Source organism: Catharus ustulatus, chromosome 26, assembly GCF_009819885.2.
Source record: "Catharus ustulatus isolate bCatUst1 chromosome 26, bCatUst1.pri.v2, whole genome shotgun sequence".
NCBI classification, from domain to species: Eukaryota; Metazoa; Chordata; class Aves; order Passeriformes; family Turdidae; genus Catharus; species Catharus ustulatus.
Genome location: NC_046246.1, coordinates 7583297 through 7607057, shown reverse-complemented (window position 1 = coordinate 7607057; position 23761 = coordinate 7583297). Strand labels below are relative to the sequence as shown.

At 54.4% G+C, this 23761-nt stretch overlaps 2 protein-coding genes and 1 non-coding gene across 6 annotated transcripts; 1 reads left to right on the top strand and 2 right to left on the bottom strand.

Moving 5' to 3' along the window:
• Positions 1-481: 481 nt before the first annotated feature.
• OPRD1 (opioid receptor delta 1) lies at positions 482-11415 on the top strand. Its single transcript, XM_033080926.2, has 3 exons — positions 482-917; positions 7119-7468; positions 8182-11415. Exons 1-3 carry the CDS (start codon positions 664-666, stop codon positions 8712-8714), a joined length of 1137 nt encoding a protein of 378 aa, XP_032936817.1. The 5' UTR covers positions 482-663; the 3' UTR covers positions 8715-11415.
• Positions 11416-14803: 3388 nt separating this feature from the next.
• RCC1 (regulator of chromosome condensation 1) lies at positions 14804-23676 on the bottom strand. 4 transcript variants are annotated; one of them, XM_033080918.1, is made up of 13 exons: positions 23622-23676; positions 23343-23388; positions 22898-22939; positions 22456-22505; positions 19977-20051; positions 19687-19874; positions 18954-19133; positions 18776-18872; positions 18097-18219; positions 17748-17903; positions 17296-17415; positions 16727-16879; positions 14804-16205 (listed from the first exon to the last, which is right to left on the bottom strand). In XM_033080918.1, the coding sequence occupies exons 4-13, from the start codon at positions 22487-22489 to the stop codon at positions 16030-16032; spliced, it is 1302 nt and encodes a 433-aa protein (XP_032936809.1). In that variant the 5' UTR covers positions 22490-22505; positions 22898-22939; positions 23343-23388; positions 23622-23676; the 3' UTR covers positions 14804-16029. The 4 variants fall into 4 exon arrangements, with proteins under 4 accessions (XP_032936809.1, XP_032936812.1, XP_032936813.1 ...); XM_033080921.1 differs by lacking the exons at positions 22456-22505; positions 22898-22939; positions 23343-23388; positions 23622-23676 and adding an exon at positions 20632-20665; XM_033080922.1 differs by lacking the exons at positions 22456-22505; positions 22898-22939; positions 23343-23388; positions 23622-23676 and adding an exon at positions 20449-20493.
• LOC117007711 lies at positions 23042-23246 on the bottom strand. Its single transcript, XR_004420202.1, has one exon. It is a non-coding gene; the product is annotated as a small nucleolar RNA SNORA73 family (small nucleolar RNA).
• Positions 23677-23761: the final 85 nt, after the last annotated feature.

The window sequence follows — 23761 nt, the reverse complement described above, 5'->3', positions numbered from 1 at the left end:
GCTCCGGGGATGGGCGACAGGGATGGGGGGGAGGCAGGGACCGGGAGGAGCTGGGGGGAGACACAGGGATTAGGAAGGCAAGCAGGGAGGGGAGGCAGAGACAGGAATGGGGGAGAGAGGGTGCAGGTAAGGAACTAGGTGATGCGAAAGAAGGCAGGGACTGGAGAGAGCGGGGGTCAGGCAGGGGCTGAGAAGACAAGAACAAGGAGGAGAGGCTGGCAGGGATGGGGAGAGAGAACGAAAGGCTTGGGGGCGGGGGGACAGGGGGCGCAAGGAGGGGTCTGTGGGGGGAATGGAAGCATGGGGCGAGGCAGGCAGGGATGGGGAGAAAACGGGACCGTGGAGGGAAGACAAGGACGAAAGGAAAAGCAGACAGCGACCGAGGTGGAGGAAGGCGCGGACGTGGGGGACCGGTAGGGAGCAAGGGGGAGAATAGCTGGCAGGGATCTGGGGATCAGGCAGGGAGGGGGGGGGGTGCAGGGGGGCGGGCAGGCAGGCAGGGCCGCCCCCGGCCCCACGTGGCTCGGGGAACACGCCGGTTTATAAAGCATTCCCGGCCCGCGCGGGTGCGGAGGGCGGCGGCAGCGGCCGGGAGCGGGGCTCGAACCCGCGCTGCTCGGATGCGCCCGGCGGCTCCTGCTGGGCCACGGCCGCCCGCGGGCCATGGAGCTGCCCATGGATGTGACCGTGGATGTGCCCGTGGAGCTGCCCTCGGTGCTGCCCACGGCCACTGCCACCCCCTGGGGCAACGACACCGCCTGGGCCACCCTGCCCGGACACGGGGTCAACGACACGGGCACGCAGCGGGCCAAGAACGCTACATCCATCCTCATCGCCATCGTCATCACTGCGCTCTACTCCGTGGTGTGCGTGGTGGGGCTGCTGGGCAACGTGCTGGTCATGTACGGCATCGTCAGGTGAGAGCTGGGCACCCCCGAGGGGTGCGGTGTGCGCAGGGGGCGAGGGGCGCTGGGGTGGGTGGGCACTGGGGTGAGAGCACCGAGGGAGCCGGGCTGAGCCAGGGGCAGCGAGCAGCACATGGACGTGTGAGATGGTAACACTGAGTGCGTGTGCACCAGGAGTGGGTGTGTACTGGGGCTGAGCGTGCGCCAGGGTTGAGACAGCTCCAGCAGGGAGTTTGCACTAAGAGAAAGTGTGCACAGGGTGTGCCGTGTGTTACCCAGCAGCAGAAATAGGTGTGCACCAGGAGTGAGTGTGCACTGGGTGTGAGCGTGCCCCAGGTGTGAGTGTGCACTGGGTGTGAGCCAGCAGGAGCAGGGCTGGGTGTGCAGCAGGCAGCAGCGAGGGGAGTGTTGCTGGCGGGTGTGACTGTGTGTGTGAGCAGTACGTGTGCTAGCTGTGCAAGTGGGGGCTGCAGGTGCTGTGCAAGGGCTGAAAGAAGAGGCCATGTGTGCCTGGAGCAGCTCGGGAAATGCAAGGGGGCTGTGTTTGGGGGGTTTGGGAATGGGGGGGACACAGCCCGACCCCAAGTGGGTGCCCCTTGTCCTTTGTGGGGAAGAGAAGCCGCAGGGCTGGTCACGCTGTGGGCTGGGAGCTGCCCTGTTTGCAGACAGCCCCCACCCTCCTCAGCCAGACCCCCTCACCCCACTCCATCCGTGGGAATTACCCACCCAGCCCATTCCCAGTTCCTTCCTGTGCCAGCACCTCCTGCAGCTGCCCGACTTGTGTTTGTCTCTAACAAAGAGCAGAAACCGCATGGCCCAGCCCCATCTCCCACAGCAGCTGAGCTGTCCCCGGTCCCCTCAATGTGGGGTACCATCACCAGCACCCAAGAGACCTACTTTGGCTTCATCCAAGACCTCAGCACCTGTGGGGAAGCTTTCCCTGGGTAGAGACAGGGTCTGTGGGGTCTTGCAGGACAAGCAACATGACCCAATTTATGGGTCCCTATTTTAAAGATGTGGCATGGCAAGATGCTGCTGTGTCCAGCCAGGCACTTGTGCTAAGGTACAAAATCTCATCAGTCCCTTTGTGCGAGACACTGGTTAGTCCTACCTGGATAAGATGGGCTGACATGGAAAATGGGACCATAAAGCCAAGTCTTGCACCAGCACTGTGGGCTGACAGAGCTCCTCTACAGCCCTGCCAGCAGCAAAGGATGGGGCTGTGCTCCCAGTCACACTCTGTAAGGGCGCAGACCCCAACACCTCCAGCCTGGCAGGAAGGAGCAGAAGGGCCTCACTGGGTGCCTGGACTTCACAGCCACCCCCTCTGCAGTGGAGGGGGCTTGCTCCGGTAGGTCCAGAATTTGTGGGGTAATTCCAATTCCCATTGCCTCGGGTGGTGCTGTAACCCTAGCCTGGCCAGAACTCTAGAGCCAAACCAGAGCTGGTGGCTGGATTTAAACAAATCGCACAAATTCACATTTTTTAACCATTTCCACACTCATTTCCCCATTAATTTCAGTCCATAGCTATTGTTGCAGGAGGTCAGCACGGCCTGGCACTGCTTGCGCACAAATAAATGTGGTGACTCACTGGAGGGAAGGAAACCATCCTGAAACGTGTCCATGAGCCACCCTGGAGTGCCCGTTGTCCTGGTATCAGGCTTTGCTGCCCCTGCTCCCCACTCTTTGCGGGGATCTGCTGTGTGTTTTTAACCATCCAAGAGGGTGAGCAAAGAGCAGTGGGATGGGGGAGTACCTCGCTGACCCGACCTGACCCCTAATGGGATTTTTCATCCACTCAACGTGGCATTAAAAATGAGCCCTGGTCTGAAAAAGCAAATTGAGGTAATTGCGGCACAGACAGATGCCATGAGTGATGTCAGGGTGAGGGATGAGTGTTATTAGACCCCCTCCAGCTGGTTCTGCTCTGGGAGGAGAGGGAAGGCATCTTAAAGAGAGTGATTTCATGTGCAAACAATATCCTCCCTATTTTACTCACTGAGTAACTGCATGTTAGCCAGGCTTTAGCAGGCCTGACATCCACAGATCCCATCACCACAGCTTCTAGGCCCCCATTTTCCAGCTGATGATGGAAAAACACAGAATCTCAGAGTGGTTCGTGTTGGAAGTGACCTTATAGACCATCTTGTTCCACTACCCTGCCATAGGCAGGGTTGCCTTCCACTAGACCCGGTGGCTCCAAGTCCTGTCCAAGGTGGCCTTGGACACTTCCAAGTGTGGGGAATATCTCACATGAAATGAGGAAATATCACCCTCCAAGCCCCTGGGACAGGAGGGGCTGCAGGAACGTGCGCTTTTGCCTCTTCCATGGCCAAAGCCACCTGGAGTTTCCCAGGGGTCCTTGTCAGAGTTGCTCCATGTTGACAGGGTTTAGGCCAGGACTAGGGGAGACCTGTGTCCGTGCAAGAAAGGGCTATGAGATGGGATCAGCTCGGAATTGGACCTTATTGCCAGGGAGATTCTGGGTATTTGCCTTGTGCTCTTCTCCTGCTGCCACCTCTCAGTGCCCGTGAGGTCCAGGCAGGGTGTCCAGGCAGTCTGGAGCACATCCTGTGGGTCAGGGACCTCTGGGACCACAGTGCATTTGCCACAAAGTCCTTGAGTGCCAGGAGCTGGCAGATGCAGACACAGGATGCTGGCATGTAGCTCTGTGAATGGACACACCGTAAGCCAAGCACAGCCAAACTCCAAATAAAACTCTCTCCAGAGCAGCACACCTGGAGGGAGCCCAGCACACCCAGCACCTTCCCCACCACAGCTCTCACCAGCACTGTCATGCCCACTGTCAGATGCTTTTAAAAATACTCTTGGAAGCAATTTGCAGCGGCTGCAAGTGCCCTCATCCCCACCGAGCCCATCAGCCCCCCACCAGCTCTCACACAGGCTGCAGGGACAGCTGGGTGCAGTCTTTGTCAAGCCAGGCTCTTTCAGGCGGTGGCTTTTAGCAGCTCCAGGGGTTTTCCTTTCACTTATTTATTTTCCAAGAGGTTTGGAGAGGGCATCCCTGCTTGGGAGTCAAGACTGGAATGCAGAGCTGCCCTGTGCTTGCCCCGTCCCCTCCCATCTCTTCTCTCCATCAGCACCTCCCAGATTGCTCCGTTCAAGTGCATAACTTCCTAATCAAGGCACTCACTTAATTGCAATGGGTTTGGCAGCCCGGGGAGCTCCATCAGCAGCATGGTTTGCTCTAATGTGGGCAATAAACCTCTTTCTTGGAGCAGCAGTTTCATTTGCAGCTCAGGAGGGTCACCAGCATGCATGCCTCACCCTGTGCAGGGGGTTGAAACCTCAGCCCAAACCTGGAGGGGGCTGAATCTTGCCCCAAAACCCCAGTGCTGGAGACCAAATTGCCATCTTTACTATCCCAGTCATCCCTATCACCAAACAAGTCTTTCCCATCACCCCAGTTATGTCCTTCATCATCCAAGTTATGCCCATCCTCACCCCAGTTGCCCCCATCATTCCAGTCACATGCATCCTCAGAGTCAACCCGTCATCCCAGACATTCCCTTATCATCCCAGACATTCCCATTGTCATCCCAGTCATCTCCATTATCCCACTCATCCCTGACACTGCTTTGCCCTCACCAGCCCTGTCCTGCCTGGGGATGGGTGACAGCTCTGGCCCTCACTCCTGGCACATCTGGCAGGGAGTTGGGAAATGCTTACCTAGCACAGCCAGGCACATCTGGCAGACCATGGAATGAATAACATATTTTTTTACCATCTTACTCAAAAAACAGAGACCAAAGACATGTGAATCTACCTGAACTGACTGTTCATATAGGAGAGGCAAAACCTGACAATACCACAAATTCTCAGCATTTTATTTAACCTGGGAGGAAACTTTTTTGCAAAAGCGCTTGGAAAATAACACTAAAGAGAATGGAAAAGGACTTTTCAAGGACAAGACATTTTTAATGCCATATTTAAATTTAAAAAAAAAAAAAAAAGCTCAGCTCAAATATTTCCACCCTTGGGCAATGGGCTGCCATTTGCAGCCATGGTGTAGGAGACGGGAATGCTCTTGGAGCTGAGAGCTGGGTTAAGTTGCTGTTTTCTATTTTCTCCAAGATAAATGAGTTTTTCAGCTCCAGTTCCCAGTTCTATTGACAATGGAACCTGGTGGGTCTCTGTCCCTACCAATCCTGACCCTGCTGAGATGGAGAAAGGATAAGGGGAAAGGACTGAGTGCCTCCATCAGTCCCAGGAGCCCGTCAGTCCCCCCACCTCAATTTATTCCATGTACCCCCAGCATGGAATGAGCTATGCCAATTGTCACAGAATCCTAGAGTGCTTTAGATTGGAAGTGACCTTAAAGCCCATTACATTCCACTCCCTGTCATGGGCAGGGACATCTTCCACTATCCCAAATTGCTCCAAATCCTGTCCAGCCTGGCCTGGAACACTTTCCAGGATGGGGCAGGCACACATTCTCTGGGCAACCTGGGCAGGTTATCACCACTCTCATATCTGATCCAAATCTGCCCTCTGTCAGTTTAAAACTGTCTTACCCCTATCACACATGTGACAAGTCACTTTATTTTATAAGTACTCCAAGGAAAACAATCTTTTCATCCCAGCAACAAAGGGGTCATCTCCCCACTCCATGCCTTACCCCAGTGCTGCTACAGGCAGGTTTAGTCGTGCACAGAGATGGTTTTGTGCAAACTGACCCTGACATTGGTTAATTAATTAGGGTGCATCTAAAAAAGCTTGGTGCTGGGGAGGATGCTCTTTCTGGGCAATGGGGATTTGCTGGAAGGGAGCACAGAAGAGTTGGAGCTGCTGCTGTAGCCCTGCAAAGAGCAGGGTCTTCCACAGAGCCACTCCCACCCCACACGTGTTGCCCTTCAGGAGCGCCCAGCAGATCCCTCAATATCTATTTCCAAACCACCGCACCTTTCAAAGCATCCCTTTGACCAACATTTGCAGGACTGGATGCTCCTTTGCCTCATCCCTTCAGGAAAGGTCTGGACAGGAAGGACCAGGCATTTCTCTTGCCATGCTGTGACAAGAACCAGAAGCAGAGCCAGCCCTTCCCAAATGCCCTGAGGGATACAGCCAGGCTTCCCCAAAGGCTCTGGAGCTCCAGGCTGGCTAATTGGGCTGCTTCCAGATGGCCTGTTTCCGGGGCTAATCGATCCAATTTCTGCAAGCAAACTTGACAGGGAAGCAGGCTGGATAATCACAATTTACTGGGTGGAAATTCAGATGGAGGAGGGTTGAGGGGATAAAGGACATCGTGCAACTGGTTCGGGGAAATGGAGCAAATCAATCCCCTTAGAAAATTGAGTTCTCTGGAAAGTTCTTTATTCCGTTGAATAAAAGCAGGCATGGAACGAGTATCACCTCCCTGGTCAGGTGCAGGAAAACCACTGTGGCAGGGGCCAAACCATGCTGTGCATGTCCCAGCTCAGCACATGTGAATGTCATCCCCTCCTCAGGTACCAGGATGTGGTGTGTGGCTCCCTGCCCATGGCTGAGGAGTGGAATGAGATTAGCTTTAAGGTCCCTCCCAACCCAAACCGTTTTGAGATTCTGTGATTTTATGATTTCAACACACAAGAACACAAGTATAGAATCATAGAATGGCTTGGGTTAAAAGAGACCCTAAAGCTCCTCCAGTTCCACCCCTGCCATGGGCAGGGACACCTTTCACTATCCCTGGTTGCTCCAAACCCCATCCAGCCTGGCCTTGAACACTTCCAGGGCACCCACAGCTGCTCTGGGTACCCTATGCCAGGGTCTCACCAGCCTCCCAGGGAAGGATTTCTTTCCAATATCCCATCTAATGGCCTGCCACTCCAGGCCTTTGTAAAGAGTCTCTCCCCGTGTTTCTTGTGGGCTCCTTCAGGGACTGGAAGGCCACCATTAGTTACCCCAAAGCTTCTCTCCCCAGGCTGAGCAATCCCAATTCTCAGTCTTTCCTCATAGCAGAGGTGTTTCATCCCTCTAGTCATCTTGGTGGCCTCCCCTGGCCTGGCTCCAGCAGCTCCATGTCCTTCCTCAGTGTGCTCCCTGGTGCACACAGAAAGCTGGTGAGCGCATTGGTGCTGCACAAAGGCACATCACAACACTTCTGCCCACCAGGGCTGGTGTCACCCCGTGAGCAGACAGGCTGTGCCCCCTCCTCATCACATCAAGTGCCCTGACCACCTGTACCATGTCCTTTCTCTGCCACCCCCAGGTACACCAAGATGAAGACAGCCACTAACATCTACATCTTCAACCTGGCGCTGGCTGATGCCCTGGCCACCAGCACCCTGCCCTTCCAGAGCGCCAAGTACCTCATGGAGACCTGGCCCTTCGGGGAGCTGCTCTGCAAGGCTGTGCTCTCCATCGACTACTACAACATGTTCACCAGCATCTTCACCCTCACCATGATGAGCGTGGACCGCTACATCGCCGTGTGCCATCCGGTCAAGGCCCTGGACTTCCGCACGCCGGCCAAAGCCAAGATCATCAATGTCTGCATCTGGGTGCTCTCCTCCCTCATCGGGGTGCCCATCATGGTCATGGCAGTCACCAAGTCAAAAGGTAAGTGTCTCTGGGGACACATCCCCTCCTGTCCCATCAGTCCATCCCAGGGGTGATTTGGCAAACTTGACCTCTGGTCTTATAGCAGATTTGTGGTCAGTGGTGGGCACCTCTCTATGACACCATAAATGTGTCCTGTCTTGGAAAAGGCATCATGGTGTTATTTCCTATCTTGGAAACTGTCCCAGAAATTGTCTTCCCTTCCCCTTAAGCATCGGGAATCCCTTTCCCCATCTCCAGTCCAACCAGTGCCCCTCTCCCCACCTCCTGGGATGCAAATCAGGTGCCTAAAAACCCCAGAGATGCTGCAGAGTCTCCAAGGGCCCACACTAAGATCTGTGGCTCCTGTGTGGGGACATTGGCCCTTGACTGCTAAGAAAGCTCTGAGCATCTCAAGGAAGTGGACAGATTTCAGTGGAGGGTGACATGAGGATGTGACATGGGGATGTCCACCCTGGGAGCTGGGAGAAGGCAGGATTGGCCTTGAATGGCCCAGGAGGCTCTGCAGGGAAAAGATTCCAGGGTCACTGCATCCCCTCGGTGTCTTGTGAACAGGGGTCTGATGGCACAGAGCTCCTGGGGAACCTCTGCCAAGAGCAGGCAGGTAGGAATGCATCTCCCTGGGGTTTTAACAGGCCATGACTGAGCAAAAGACAGAATATTCTCAGCAGGCACTCCTCCAGCTCCCTCTTCGACCCTCCTCTCTCCTACAGATGGTATGGTCCTGTGCACTCTCCAGTTTCCTGATCCTCCCATCTACTGGGACACCGTGACCAAGATATGTGTCTTCATCTTTGCCTTCCTGGTGCCCATTTTGGTCATCACCATCTGCTACGGGCTGATGATCCTTCGCTTGAAGAGCGTCCGGCTCCTCTCGGGCTCCAAGGAGAAGGATCGTAACTTGCGGCGCATCACGCGCATGGTGCTGGTGGTGGTGGCAGCCTTCATCATCTGCTGGACGCCCATCCACATCTTCGTCATCGTCTGGACGCTGGTGGACATAGACAAGAAGAACCCCTACGTGGTGGCCAGCCTGCACTTCTGCATCGCTCTGGGCTACACCAACAGCAGTCTCAACCCCGTCCTTTACGCTTTCCTGGATGAAAACTTCAAGAGGTGCTTCCGAGAGTTCTGCCTGCCTTTCCGAGCCCGTGTGGACCAGAACAGCTTCTCCCGCGCCAGGAGCACCACGCGGGAGCACGTCTCCACCTGCACCCCCTCTGAAGCCCGCCACAAGCCGGCATGACTAGACGTGGGCAGCCCCCAGCGGGGCTGCCGAGGACACGGAGGGGACGAGCTGCGCTCAGAAGTCACCCAGGTCACCACCACAGAGCTGTAGCAGAACGGGGGCCTGGGCGCTGCGCAGTCGCGCTGCTGGGTTTGCATACAGACTGCAAAAACTGTTTTCATCCTGGGAAAGAAAAATGGGAGAATTGGGACTCACCAAATGATGTGGGGAGAGGACCAAGAGGAAAAGGCACTCTGCTGCTGCCACCACCTCAGCACCACCCACAGGGGCTGTCACCCTCCAACATGTGGCTCTTAGCAGAGCCCAGGGCACCAGAACTGTGATGTCCATGTGCTTCTCCTCCTGCACGGGCCAGGGTGACACCACAGCCCATGGCAGGAGGGGAAAAACTCACATGGCAGAAGGGAACTGTGCCAGGAGGTGATCACAGGATCACAGAATCATTCAGGTTGGAGAAGCCCTCCAAGATCATCAAGTTCAACTCTTCTTCCACCACTACCAAGGCCACCACTAGCCTGTGTCTCCAAGTGCCACATCTACAGGGTGATGGTTAAACCCCTCCAGTGATGGTGACTCCACCACTGCCCTGGGCAGCTGTGCCAGCCAGGGCTGACAGCTCTTTCAAGGAAGAAATGTTCCCTAATATCCAGCCTAATCCTCCCCTGGAATGACTTGAGGTCATTTCCTCTGCCACATCATGGGACCTCATTCCATCCCCCTCTGAGAGCTGTGTCCAAAAGACAACTGGAGATGGGAAGAGAAACTTATGCCACTTCAGAGACACAGTTTTCAAAAAGTTCTAGATCCATTGTAAAAATTCTCCTGCAGTCCCTCAAACTGGCATTGCTCCCAGAGAAAGCTTTCTACTGTTAATGTCATACTGTATTATTTAGAGACCTCTGACTGCAGCTAAGGCTGCCCTGGACATGGATGTGATGCTGGGAATATGGATATGGCCAGCAGATGGAGCAGGGCTGGTCTGAAGCTGACCCCCATATCCATGTGCCAATACCAAATTCCCAGGGTGATGGGGAGCTGATGAAGTCATTAAGCCCAAGAAGAACCCCATTAAGGGAGTAATTTGTGGGAACTTGAGTTGTTTCTCACAGTGCTGAAGTAATTAGGATGGAATAACAGGCTGCACCAAGGGCTCTCCTTCCCCTGCCCGTCAGGAGAGCAATGAACAGCACTGCCCAGATTTCCATAGCAGAGACAAAAAGGATGGGATAGGATAGAAGATCTCAAAAATATCACCTCCCTTTCACAATTCCTCAAGCAGGAAGGTTGTGCAGGCACCTAGAAAGGACCCATAGCACACAGGAGGCAGAGATTTGAGGATTTCAGCTCTCATCTAGATGGAACAGTTTCCCTCCAAAGGGATAGCTGAACTTGAACTCCCAATGCATCCTGCAAGAGCCACCATCCAGGGACCTGCTGATCAATAACTGAGTGATAATTGATGGGACTCATGAGCCAGCACTTCCCTTCCTCTCAACTTCCCACTGTCATTGCCAGGTCTTCATCCAGCCCAAGGAATAGTAGGAGGAAGTAGTAATAGCATTGAGAGAAGGAATTGATAAGCTGGAGGAAGCAGGCACAGATGCACCTGGGGCTCCCGGGCTGGATGCAGAGCTTGGCTTCTGTCTGGTTTCTCCAGCTGTATCAATTTAGGCTAATAAAAGCCATTACCTTTCTCCAGAACTGTGGAAATTGCAGCCCTCCCCGTTAGAAAGACAGAGCTTGCAAGGCAGTCAAAACCAATTTCTCTTTCAAAGGAATCAAATAGGGTGGCATTGCCCATTGGGATCTCAAATCAGTGTATCAGTGTGCCACAGGAAAAAGTCTCTTGCTCTGTGCTGCATCCACCTGCACATCTCCAGCTCTTCAGAATCCCTTTGCAGACATGAATGGAGTCCTGGACTACTGGAGTGGGCACACTTGGGCTCCTCAGGCCCTGCTACCACAAGCCCATCTGCTCCTGGAGGCCATTTTTTTTTTAAATCTGCCAAATTTCTAGCTTGCTGGAAAATGTGACTGCCATGGCCTTATAGCAGCTGAAATGCTTCAAATCATTACTTTTTAAAATGCCACCATGCTTGGGCAGAGCTCAGAGCCCAGGACAAGCAAAAGGAGTGGCTTTCCTGAGCTTCAGGTTTGCTGACTTAAAGAAAAATAGAATATTCCTGGGAAAAATGGGTGGCAAGCAGCACACCGGAGCATATGGGGTGATGTGGACCTTGATCATCCCATTCTGGCAGCATCCCAGCAGGGATCTGGGGGCTGATTCACCTTCTTCCCACTTAAAATCCTGCTCCTCCAGCCCCTCATCTGGGCTGGAAAACTGGGGACAAATCCTAGTCCAGGGAAACAGCACGGAGAGATCCTGCCTGCCCAGACTGAGCCATGCTGTAGCCAGGATGCTCGGAGGGAGCTCCCTGTGTACTTTTATAAATATATATGTACGTCTGTCTATAGCTGTATGAAAATTAAAGTGACCCCAAGGCCTCCCATCACAGCTCCCACTCCAGCAGCTGCTCCATGTGTGATGGAGCTGAATATGCCAGATCCACAGCATCTCACACGGCACTTCAGCCATTATTTCCAGCTCCAGCCCTCGGGATTTTTTCCCTACAGTGGCATTTCTGTACAGGAACCCTGCTTTCTAAAAATTAAAATAATAAAGTAAAATAAAATTGTAGGTAAGAAGCAGTTTCCAGCACTTTTGTGAGTCCCAGGCCTCAAAAATGAGCAGGGTGTGGCTCAGGAGTGTGGTCTGGGGAGTGATGAAGCTATCTCTAAATTTACTCTTCCCTGTGAGGGTGGGCAGGGCTGGCACAGGGTGCCCAGAGCTGCTGTGGCTGCCCCTGGATCCCTGGCAGAGCCCAGGCCAGGCTGGGCAGGGCTTGGAGCAATGGGGCAGTGGGAGGTGTCCCTGCCCATGGCAGGGCATGAAACTGGACAGGCTTTAACATCCCTTCCTACCCAGGAATCCCAACCTAATTCCATGATTCTTAGTTCCCAAAGAAGGGGAGACCATAAAGAGCACAGAATGAAAGTGAAAACCAGATTTCCAGCCTGGGAGTGTTGTTTAGCCAGGGCATCACTGCTCCAGCACCACTTGGGGACTTTCATCCTTTACCCGGCACCGATTCTGGTGATTTCACAGCCCGGTTAAACCAGCAGCCAGCTCAGACTGATTATGCACCAGCCTGTGCTATTTCCTGAGCTATTTCCAGGGGCATTTACAGCCCAAAAACATGCAGGAAACATCCTTTCCCCCGTTCTTTTTCTTTAATTAATCCACCAAATAATGAACCCTGATGTATTTAGCTTGTGATTAATTATGATGATGCTGGTTTCTTTGTCTGCAGGTTTAGGCTGACTTTGGAATTGCATTAGTATGCAGATGGAAATGAGTGGATCTGGCTTTCCTGGGGAGGACAGGAGCAAGATTTCCCACCTTCCTGACCCCAGGGCAGCCTGAGGTGGACCGAGGCTCTCAGCCCGACAGAGATACTTGTCTTGCAACTCATCATCTAATAGGAAAAAAATCGCTATGGGTAATTCCTGCAGGTTTTTTTTTCTCCTTTCAGACTTACAAATTCTGCTTAATTTGTACTGTTTTTTTCCCTGAGCAAATGGGACCAGGAGGAACATGCAGAGAGGGGATGGGGAATGGCTGGGATCCTGTGTGAGCACTGGGGCTCCTCCAGACAGAGCCAGGATCCCCTTCCCCAGCTCCCAAGAGCTGTGTGAGCCATGTGAGACTTTCCTTATTTTTGGCCTGTTGCAACAGGAAAGGAACCAGGACTTCAGCAGTTTGGGGAGGGGGCAGAGACACCCCCACATCATTATTTCAGCCCCACTCTCACCCTGAAGATACTCAAGACACTTCTACCAGAGCCACACCAGAGCACTGCACGTGCCAGTTATCCTGGGATAAACTGGTCAGGATTCAGGGAGAGACAGCCCAGCACATTGACCAAACTGTCACTTGCAGACCCATTATTAAACCAATCAAATCACAGGCAGCTTGGCCATAATTGAAGCTTGTTTCCTCTTCCAGGCAGGAAAAGAAGAACAAGAAAACAGTCTCAGTATCCTCCAAACCCTCCTGAAGATGCAATTCCCTCTCTGCTGTTCCTGCATCACCCCTGCATAGGCAGAATTTCTATATTTAGAACAGTAACATGTTAAAAATCATGAAAAAAAATCCCTCACAAACCCCACAAACAACATTCAAAGTGCTTTTATTCTGGGCTCACACCACCAGGCCTCATCCTCCCTGGATGCTAAAGCCCTCAAATTCCACTTTCCATGCTTTTGTCTGTAAATCAAAAGCCTTTTATGCACTTCCAGTGGCAACAGATGGAGACCAGGCTGTGGGATTGGAGCTGCCAGCTGGTGATGAGGGAGGGTCTGGAGGTGTCAGTGCTGGACAATCTCCACCATGGACTGAGGCTGGATCCTGACACAGCCAGGGGTCCGCTCCACAGGACCTAAATTCCTCCTCATCCTTAAAACCCCTTAATTCACTCATTTCATTCATTTTGTGAGCACAAAACCTCGTAATGAGATATTTCATTTTTTCAATTAAGCTGTTTCCTTTGCCCACACTCTCCCCCCTGTGTGGGGCTCATCCTTCCCCCAGTTTACAGCAGCTTCCCACTGAAGTGTCACCCTGGCTCCCAAGACAACGGCTGATTCATCAGTCCTGAATATTTTAAATCTTATTGTTCTCCCCCAGCCCCTTTCCCCCACTGAAAATACCAACAAGCTCCCCATTCACAAAGACGTTTTCCCCTCTCCAGGAACAGGACCAGCCCCTCAGTGATGGGTACAATCCCATCTCATTTGGGAGTGATCTGGTTTTTCTCTGCACCTGCAGGACTTAGAGCAGGGAATTGCATCGGCTGCTGGCCGGATCCAACCCTGTGGTGACCACAGAGTGATCTAACAGGGCTTGATCCCTCACAATACAACATTCCCCATGGGCCCACATCCCAACTTCACGCTGAGAGGGAAAAGTAAAGCCCTTTGCAAGCCCAGGACTACAAACACCAAAACATCCCACTGAGGCCATCCCTGATTGTAAATCCAAGCTCATCCCACATGGGAGCACAGAGCTGCCAACAGCCTGAGCTGCTCCCAGCGTCCCAGGTCCAGCCCTGCCTGGATAAGGAACCTGCTCCTATCCAAATGAGTTACGTGTAAACAGCGAGCTGGGGCTCCAGTCACACCAGGATGTGGGAATTTGTCCCGTGGCTTCCAGCCTCCACGCGTCTGGGTCAGCTCCAGCTGGGAGCACCCAGCAGGGACGTGCCAGGATCCTTCCAGCTGTGCCACGGGCTTGGCTGTGTCCCTGGAGACCCAAACACACCAGGGGTACCCGTCATAAAGGCAGGGAACTGAGGAGAGGCTGAGAGAGGGGACAGACAGGACAGGGACTGTCCCCTCTCCTGTCCCAGCTCTCTGTGTCCCCGCTGTGTCCCCTCTCCTGTCCCAGCTCTCTGTGTCCCCCCTCTCTGTGTCCCCTCTCTCTGTATCCCCCCTCTCTGTGTCCCCTCTCCTGTTCCCGCTCTCTGTGTCCCTGCTCCTGTCCCCGCTCTCTGTGTCCCCGCTGTGTCCCCTCTCCTGTCCCAGCTCTCTGTGTCCCTGCTCTGTCCCAGCTCTCTGTGTCCCCTCTCCTGTCCCCTCTCTCTGTGTCCCCGCTGTGTCCCCTCTCCTGTCCCCTCTCCCGGGGCCGCGGCCCAGCAGCTCCCGGAGCGCTCTCCTGCTGCCGCCTGGCGGCCACGCCCCGCACTGCACAGAACACCCGGACACAGCTGGGACCGGGACCCCAAAACAGCCACAGCCCGATTGTCCCCAAAACAGCCACAGCCCGATTGTCCCCAAACAGCCACAGCCCGCCTGTCCCCAACGGGACTCCATCCCGACTGACCCCAAAACAGCCACAGCCCGCCTGTCCCAAAACGGGACTCCATCCCGACTGTCCCCAAAACCAAATTCCATCCCGCCTGTCTCCAGGACCCATGGCAGGGCCCACGGGAGAACGGCCCACCCTCACCAAAGCACAGGAAAAGTCAGTGTTTATCAAAACTCAGTTTATTCCAAATGTTAAAAGATGAGTTTTTTTGTCCTTTCTGCCTTGATTAATCAACCAAAATACATTTTCTTTTTTTAAAAAAATCCAACCCCTTAAGAACCATTATACAATCCCAGACCCACCCCTCCCCAGCCACAACCCCGGCTCCTATTGCTATAATTTAGCTCTCAACAGACCCGTCCTCACTCCAGGTACCTCCTGTGAGAGGATGGAGGAGGCTGGGCACAGGAAGCAAGGCCAGCTGGATCAGGAAGGCGACGGGGAGGAGGAGCCCTGTTGTTACCAGCGACTCCATGCATAGCTGGGGTCTGGGTGTCTGCTCAGCAAGCCCTAACAGCAAATGAAGCTCCTTCCTCAGCAAGCGAAAGAGAAAAAAAAAATTAAAGTAACAGTGTTCCCACCCGTGGGATGGATTTGATTGGGTTTCCAAAGGCAATGGCAAAGAGGGAGTGGCCAGGACTGCAAAAAGCAGTGCTGGAGGTGGCTGCTCCAGGCCATGGGGAGTGGGGAACCTGCTCCGGGTCTCACTGCCTGGGGGGTTCAGTTTAGATACTCGAGGGATGGGAGGCAGGAATCCCCCTTCCCTTTTCCAGCAGTCACAGTGTGTGCTGGGCATCATCCAGCAGCACTCTCCCTCACCAGGCAGAGCATCCCCCACAGCCACCACAAGTTCTGGATTAGAGGGCAGAGCTTCCTGGGCACATTCCTGCTGGACTCAGATCTGCCTGGAACAGACTCAGAGGGGTTTGGTGGGTGGCAGCAGACACATCTAGGCCTTTACCATCTTTACCTCCAAAGAGGTAAATTAAGGTGAGGGGGGTGGATGAGCATCCAGATACGGGGAACACGGGGACCTCCGGGAGACTGATACCCAAACCTGATTGAAGAGTGAAGAACAAGACCGTCAGCTTTGTTGGGCCGGGAAATATTAAAAACCAGATGAGAAGAAGTGGAAATCCATCCAGGCACAGAACTGGAATCAGTTTAGGACCAAGCTGACCCAGGGAGCTGACAGCACTGGGCACCACAGGAAAACAGACAAATGCTGGCAGGGAGAACCCATGGGCACCCATGCAGGCGCTGCTGGGCCCAGCTCCATGAGCCTCCTGCCCTCCCCAAGTAATCGGCTCCCCAGCCCAGGCAGAAGTTGTGGGGGGGTCTGGGGGGTGCTGTGATCCTGCTGGGCTCCGCTGTGGCATCGTTTTATCAGCTCTGCTCCTTCTCACTGACCAGCAGCACAGTGTGCTGCCCACCGCTGGACACAGCCAGCACGCGCCGGTTCTCCAGCTGCTTCCCCTTCATCTCCACCGGGCTCCAGACATCGTCCTCCTCCCCGGTGCCCAGCTGGTAGTTCGTGCCCATTCCCCAGGCAAATGCTCGTCCTGCAACACAGTTGAAGGAAGCTTTGAGCTCCAAGTGGGTGCACAATGGGAAGGGGAGCCAGCACCCAAATCCAAAGACACCTCGCACCCAGTGAGTTCCTGTAAGTCCAAAACACAAACAGGAGGAAGAGGAGGAGCATGTGCAAGTCAAACAGATGTTCCACCACTGAGCCAAGGAACTTTTATCCCTTTGTGGTAGAAAACTAAACCCACAGCCCACTCCAAACCTACCTTCCTGCAGACACTGCACACAGGCAGATGCAGCACCAGAGCACGGAGGTTTGGTAATCAGCAGAGTTAGAGAAGAGATCATCAGGCCAACAACCCCTTCTGAGTGAACACCACAGGACCAACCCTGCTGCCACAGGCCCACAAGCACATCAGAGCAGCCACTGCCCTGCTGCCCCCAGGTGATCGGCACCAGGACGTGGTTCCAGACCCAGCCCAGCTGGCAGTACGTGGTGATGGTGTGCAGGATGAAGGAGGGACAGAAGGCAGTGCTCCCAAACCCCAGCACTCACCATCACTGCTGACAGCGTAACCGACTGACGCTCCGCAGGCCACCGAGGCGATGCTGGGCAGCTCCGGGATAACTGTGGGTGTGCTCTTCTCCTCCGCCCCTGTCCCGAGGCCCAGCCGGCCGTACTCTGCCCTGCCCAGGCTGTAGGCTTTACCTGAAGCACAGTGGATACACAGGGGAGGCGACTTGGTGGGAGCAGAAGCTGCAGGAGGAGGGCAAAAGCTGGACCCTCTTCCCAGGTCTGACTCCTGAACGAGCATCGCTGCTCCTCCATACCACACCCCGAGACCCATCCACAAGGGGCAGGGAGGGATAGAGACCTTTCAGCTCCCCAAAACCAGTAAGGTGGATAGGTGCCAAGAGCAGAGTTCACAACTGAGTCCAGGTTCCTGTTGTCAGCTTCCCTTTGCTGCAATCTTACACCAACCTTGTCTCCTTGAACACAGAGAGCTTGGAGGGCTCCAGCACATCACCCTCAACCCAAGAGCTCCTTGGCCAGGATGATGGCCATGAGATCCCCCCCATCCTGCTCTGTGTGACTCCCAGTGCACCTGTGACAGTGTCACTCACCCTCAGAGTCGACGCAGACTGTGTGGTGCTGCCCGCCAGAGAACCCAACCCAAGACTTGGTGGAGTTCTTGAAGCATGTGAGGTTCTGCGGGGAGAAGCAGGGCTCGGTGTCCTGGGTCCCTGCAGGGTGGGATGCACAAACCCGGGCGGATCAGGCCCACGGGCATGGACAGCCCAGGCCAGGCCCCAGCACGGAGCCATCCACCCTGGGGCTCACCCCACCAGAGACTAACACAGCCCCCAGCCCCAAAATCCAATTTCTGCTCAAACCCAGTGGGCACATGGGCTGGGACCTAAATCCAGAGCCCAGAGTTATGCAGGGTGAGCCCCATCCCCATTTCCAGCTCCAGTATGTCCAGTCTTTAGACTTTAGGGCACCCATCAGCTTCCCCCAGCAGGCCAGGGCAGCAGTGGACTGGCAGGAGATCTGAAGGGACACAGCTGAAGCTCACCCAGCTGGTGGTAGTTGGAGAGGCCAAATCCATAGATGTGTCCCTCATGTGTCACGGCGAAGGTGAAATAGGCCCCGCAGAAAGCATCCTGGAAGCGCATTTTGCCTCTTCTCCCCTTGCCTCTGACAGGGACAAGCTGGGGGACCAGCAGCCGCTCTGGGGCAGAAGACAAGGTGTTATACAAGGACTAAGGATTTACACCGTCCCTGCATCTAAGGATCTGGCTCACTGCATTTAGGTCACTGATTACACATAAGCCCTTGAGTATCAGGGACTGGGTCCCTTTGTTCCTCTGCAAAGAGCAGAGCTGGAGCCAAAGGATGCACCCCTGAGAACTAAATCCACTCACGCAGCCCTTTCCGTCCTCCTCGGTTGGCAAAGAGTGCTGGCACTCTGCCCAGCTGGCCCTGCTCGCCACAGCCACACGTGAACAGGTCACCGTCCACTGTCAGCATCACCAAGTGGTCATTTCCTGGGACAGGAAGGAAAGACAAGTCATGGAGAAGTCTTCAGCAAGCTGTGGGGGCTGAGATCCCACAGGTAAACCCCAGCTTTTCCCAGCTTGCGGGATTTACTGCACTGGATACCTTGACACCAATTGTGCCACCACCTAAAACTGCAGGGCCTCCCTCCTCCTGATCCCAGGAATTCCAAACCCAAAAGTAGTTTTTCTGGGAAGGTGGTAAGGACACAGGACTGCCCCAGCTTCCCCTGGACCCTAGACAAGCTCCCTGGCTGCTGTGCCCAGCTTCCCCAGGCTCATTAGAAAGCAAGTGCACTGGCAGCACAGGGTCACAGTTCAGGCCACTCTTGGAAGGCATTCTACATCAGACTGGTCAAATATTAACTCAATGTAAGAATCTGTCGGGGCTAAAACATCTGTTTGGGCTACAAGGTCTGTTCTCTGGAGTCACAGATGAGCAAGCACACCCTTGTACCAGGCTCGGACCAAGCCAAGAGGGAGGAAAAGGTCATGGACCTTCCTCAAGGGTTGTGACAGCCTGTGCACACCCCAGGGCCCTGCTGACCTGAAACTATTTTAACAACAGGTGCGTCGAGCTGGAGCAGCAAAGGAACGGAGCTCGTCTTCATGGGCTCCAGCAAGCCAATCACTCCATTGTTATCCTGAGTGAAGAGAGACACAGGGATGAGCCCCAGGAGCAGCAGCCACCAGTGGAGCTTCCAGCACCTGGGAGACTAGCGTACCCGGAAGGAGCCCCAGACGAAGACCCTGCCGTCCTCGGTCAGCGCGGCCGTGTGGCTGTCCCCTGCCGACACCTGCACCACCTTCTCCTGCAGCTCCACCGGCCCCGGAGAGGTCTCGGAGCCTTCAGCTGAGGTGTCACGTCCCAGGGCACCTTCATCATTGCAGCCAAAGGTGTAGATCTGCAGGTTGGGTGCAAGCGGTCAGGATGGGGCCCAGAGGGCCAACAAGCTGAGTATGAAATCAGGGGACAGAGACTCACCAGGCTGATTTATCACAGATTCATGGAATGGTTTGGGCTAGAAGGGACCTTAAAGCTCATCTCATTCCACCCCCTGCCATGGGCAGACCACCTTCCATACATCAGGTTGCTCTTAACTCTGTCCAACCAGCCTGGAACACTTCCAGGGATGGGGCAGCCACAGCTTCTCTGTACCAGAGTCTCACCACCCTCACAGGGAAGAAATTCTTCCCAAAATCGCATCTAAAATGGCAGCATCACCCATCCACTCTGTCAGTGTGAAGCCACTCCCCCTTGTCCTATCACTCCATGCTCTTGTTCAAAGTCTCTTTCCAATTCTCTTGCAGGTTCCTTTCAGGTCCTCCTTTTGTTCCCCTAAAATTCTGTGGTTCCTTTGAGACCATGCTCACCCCCCAAGCTGGAACAAGATGTGGGAACAGTGGCTGATTCCTACCCTCTGCTCCAGAACACATCCCAGAACTCACTGCACTCACCTTTCCTGTCTGGCTGAGGCACACCGTGTGCATCCCTCCAGCTTCCACCTGCACCACCATCTCCGGCAGCGTGACCAGAGCTGGTTTCTTCCTCTCCATGATGTCCTCACCCAGGCCCAGCTGGCCGACATTACCCTGGCCCAGTGTCAGCACCAGCCCAGGCTGTGAGCGGTGTGATGGGTGGCTGACTGTGGGGTGGGAGGGGGAGAAAGAACACGTGGGGGTACAAATTTCCTGGTAAAAATCACCCCTGGAAAAGTAGAAGGAAAATTTCCAGGGATTTTTCTTACCTTTAACCTTCTTTGTCTCAGGAGACCCTTCTGGCACTGGGTTCTTTGCACTGCGTTTTCCTGGCATCTTGGAATCTAAACATCAAAAAGAGCCAAGGGGTCACCCACTGGGCTGCTCACTGTTTGGGGTGTCCCCTCACACCTTAAAAATCCACCCGAGAGACTGGTGACTGAGGTGGGATTTGAGCACTGATCCCTTCTCCTACTCCGGGAAAACGGAGAAGTTTTCCCTTGTGTGTTTTAGCCATACTCCCTACCTCATGCAGATTGTGAACCTCTCCAGATTTCAGGTCCAGGCAGGCGAGGAGAAAGGGAAGGGAAAAAGAAAGGACAAGAAGGAAAACAGGGGAGGGGAAAAGGGAAGACTCGGAGCCGAGCCGCGTCCGCGCTCTCACCCCGCTCCCGGCCCGCATGGCCCGAGCACCGCCCCCGCCCCTTCCCGCCGTTCGAATTCCCCGCGGCGCCGCCTCACGTGGGGCCGCGCGGGCCACGGCCCGGACCGGCCGCTTCTCCTGCCGCCTGCAGCCATCCTTGCGAGCCGGTCGGCTGCGCCGAGGGCGGCCCGGGGCTCGCCGGGATCTCCGCGCCCGCGGCCGTGGCCCCATGTCTGTCCCGCCCCGCTCCCTCCCGGCCCGGCCGCGCCGCGCTCCCTCACCGCCCGCCGGCCGCGCCGCGCTCCGCTCTGCGCATGCGCGGGGGCGCGCGCCGGGGCTCCGCGCCGCACTGCGCCCCCTGCCGGCCGGCGGTCAGGTCAGCCCGCGGGCGGGAGGGGACAGGACACGGGGACAGGGGGACACAGGGACACGACACGGGGACACAGGGACACGACACGGGGACACAGGGACACGACACGGGGACACAGGGACACGACACGGGGACACGGGGACACGACACGGGGACACGGGGACACGACACAGCGACAATGCGGGCAAGGGGACACAGGAAACAGGAAGACACATAAGGACATAACTCAGCCTGCTTGTAACCTCTAGAGATGCCTCCAGCCTGCAAGGCCGTGGCCAGCTGAGATGGAACAGAGCTGCTGCAAAAAAATGGTAATTCAGCGCACAGAATTGTAATCCAGCAAGTCTGAGCTCCCACCTTTTCTAGCAACCGACTGCTGCTTAATGTGGAAAATACACTTCTACTTTTGAAGCAGGAACCAGACAAAACATCTCAGTTCAACTGCGAGCTTCCCCTTTAATGGGATAAATTGCCCTTATAAATTCTGCTGTTCCAGTCCAGAGGCCTGCATTTGGCCACAATAGCTTTCATTTCCTAATACAACAAGTTCCCAATTAACACCTTAGCAGTATCACTTCTATGACCCTGATCCCCAGGGATCACCCTCAGCCCACCTGAGGCACCACCACAGTATTTACCACAGGCTCGTGTTGGGACTTACTTGATGAGCAGGTACAGCCATTCCCTGATCCTCTCCCTGGCAGAGCCAAGGCCAGGACATCCGGCCAGCTGCTGGTGCCAGTCTCATCACCCACACCCACCGCCTCCCCTAAACCCCCCTATCAGCACCACTCCCAGCACAGAAGGGGAAGGGCAAGATGTGTGATCCCCCTCCCACCTCAAGCCACACCCCAGGTAAAAAAACGAATCAATCCTTGTTGATTTAGCCATTAACATCAGGCGTTCTGTACCCCGAGATGACCCAAACCCGGACTGAAAGGTACCATCTGCTCCTAAACCAGCCCAAACAGAGCATGACCATCCCTTTACCCCCTTGAGATGGGTCAGCAGCACACCAGAACCACACTTCTACACAAGGGAGAGGCACCACCAGGACCACGAAGATTTTCTCAATATTCAGATCACTCAACAAAAACACACACCAAGCCAAAGCCAAGTTCAGTTTATTGAGCTGTCTCCTGCAGCCAGGTACAGATTCAGTTACCAACATGAGAGCGCGGGCTGTATTTCAGGGCCTAAACACACGGACTGATGCTTCCACCCACATCCCATACTCCACCCACCTTCAGTATAATCTTCCCTGTAATGTCCTGGCCCCACAAGGTCGAATCGATGGGAAGATCAGTCCACAGGAGAGCACGTGCCTTTTTTATCAATCCCTTACCCCCAGCACCCTCGTTCCCCAGCACCACCAGTTTCAAACATCCCAAAAGCAGCTCCTCCTTGCTAAGCCCAGCCAACCCCACGTGTGCCCTTGACATTCCAGTTCCATTTCATCCAATCCCACACCCGTGGATTTTCTCCTTCCCTCCCATGCAGCTTACCGATTCCGTGCTTAACTGCAGGCCCTGCTCCACTGCTCCACAAAATCCACGAAGGACACCAAGGACCAGGCACACACGTGTTGTTACTTTTGGTGCTCCAGGCACACGCTTTAAAAGACCACAACATTCACGCATCCCTGGTTCCATCGCGTTTTACACCCAGTACACTAAAAGGACCTGGGCAATGTCTGCCCACTTCATTGAGCACACAGACTCTCCAATATACTCACCCTCTCCCACCGAAGGCGGATTTTCCTTTGCCATTTCGCCCCAGCAGTTTCTGCAATATTTTAGGAAAGGAAGACTTTTTTTCTTGGCTCTTTTCTCGTGTCCCACATTACACAAACAGACTTTTAAGTTCAGTAAGTTTATCTCCAGCGACTTTTTTCCTGCCTGCCAGGATTCATGACCGCATTTTCTTCGTCTTTTAACACTCTAAAATAATTTCATTTCCCCATCTATTCAATATCAAACACAACTATAGAAGCTAGGAGCCTGCGATCTGAACTTTTATTATCACTACCTATATTGTCTGGATTGTAATTTTACTAAAACGGTACAATTACTCTATAACCGGCTTTCAAACAACTGAAACTTACTTGAAATATAAGTTTTCATTTTAAAGAAAGAACTGAATTAAACACAGTATTAAATTTAAAACGCGGTTGTTACCTTCGACAAGCGTGCTCCACTTAAACTTTTCCAACTTTGGTACTGGAAGTAAAAAAAAAAAAGATACTTTAAAGATTTGCTCAGAAGATTCTGTTTCTGCTTCTCCCTCCCATCCCCGCTCGCGTTCCGCGTCCCACCGCGTGTCAGTGTTTCCTGCATGGTTTGTCTCCTCTGTCACGGCCCGAGGGCTCAGAGAAGCAGTAGGAATATGCAGGCTGCAGGCTCGGGGCCCGGCTTGCTCTCCAACGTCGTGGAAAGGGACTGTACGTCACGGGCCCGAGGGCCTGCGCTCCCGTGCGCCACACGGACAGAGCCGAGAGAGAGCGACTTCTCCGGATATCCACGTTGGACTTTAGTTTTAAACATTTCCAACCACCTTGCTCGCCTCCCCCCGCGCGTCCCCGCTCCGCCGACCACGCGGCCTGGCCACAGGACGGATACTCACGCTGGAGCGAGCTGGAGAAACCAAGCTTAACGAGCTTTGGTGGAACCTGTAAGCAAAAGAAACGGCGCTGAGGGGCGGCTAAGGTGACGCGGGGCGAGCCCGCAGCACCTACAGCCACGAGAAACTCACAGTGTATTTTATAGTTAAAAACGATGCAGCGGGCATCTGCTAACACCGCAGCTCCGCGCAGCCACTAAGAGCTCACACCAAAGCAAGGAAAGGGTAAGGAAAGGGTAAAAAAAGGAGAAAAAAAGTTAAAGCCGAGTAGATACTACTTACACTCCCAACGGATCGCCAGGGTGAAAGAGGCCGGAGGACGCTGTGCGGCGACTTTTATAGGGCGCGGGGGCGGGGCTAAAGCGGGGGCATGCGCGCCCTGCGCGAGGGTCGGAGACAAGCCATATATGGGCAAATGAGTC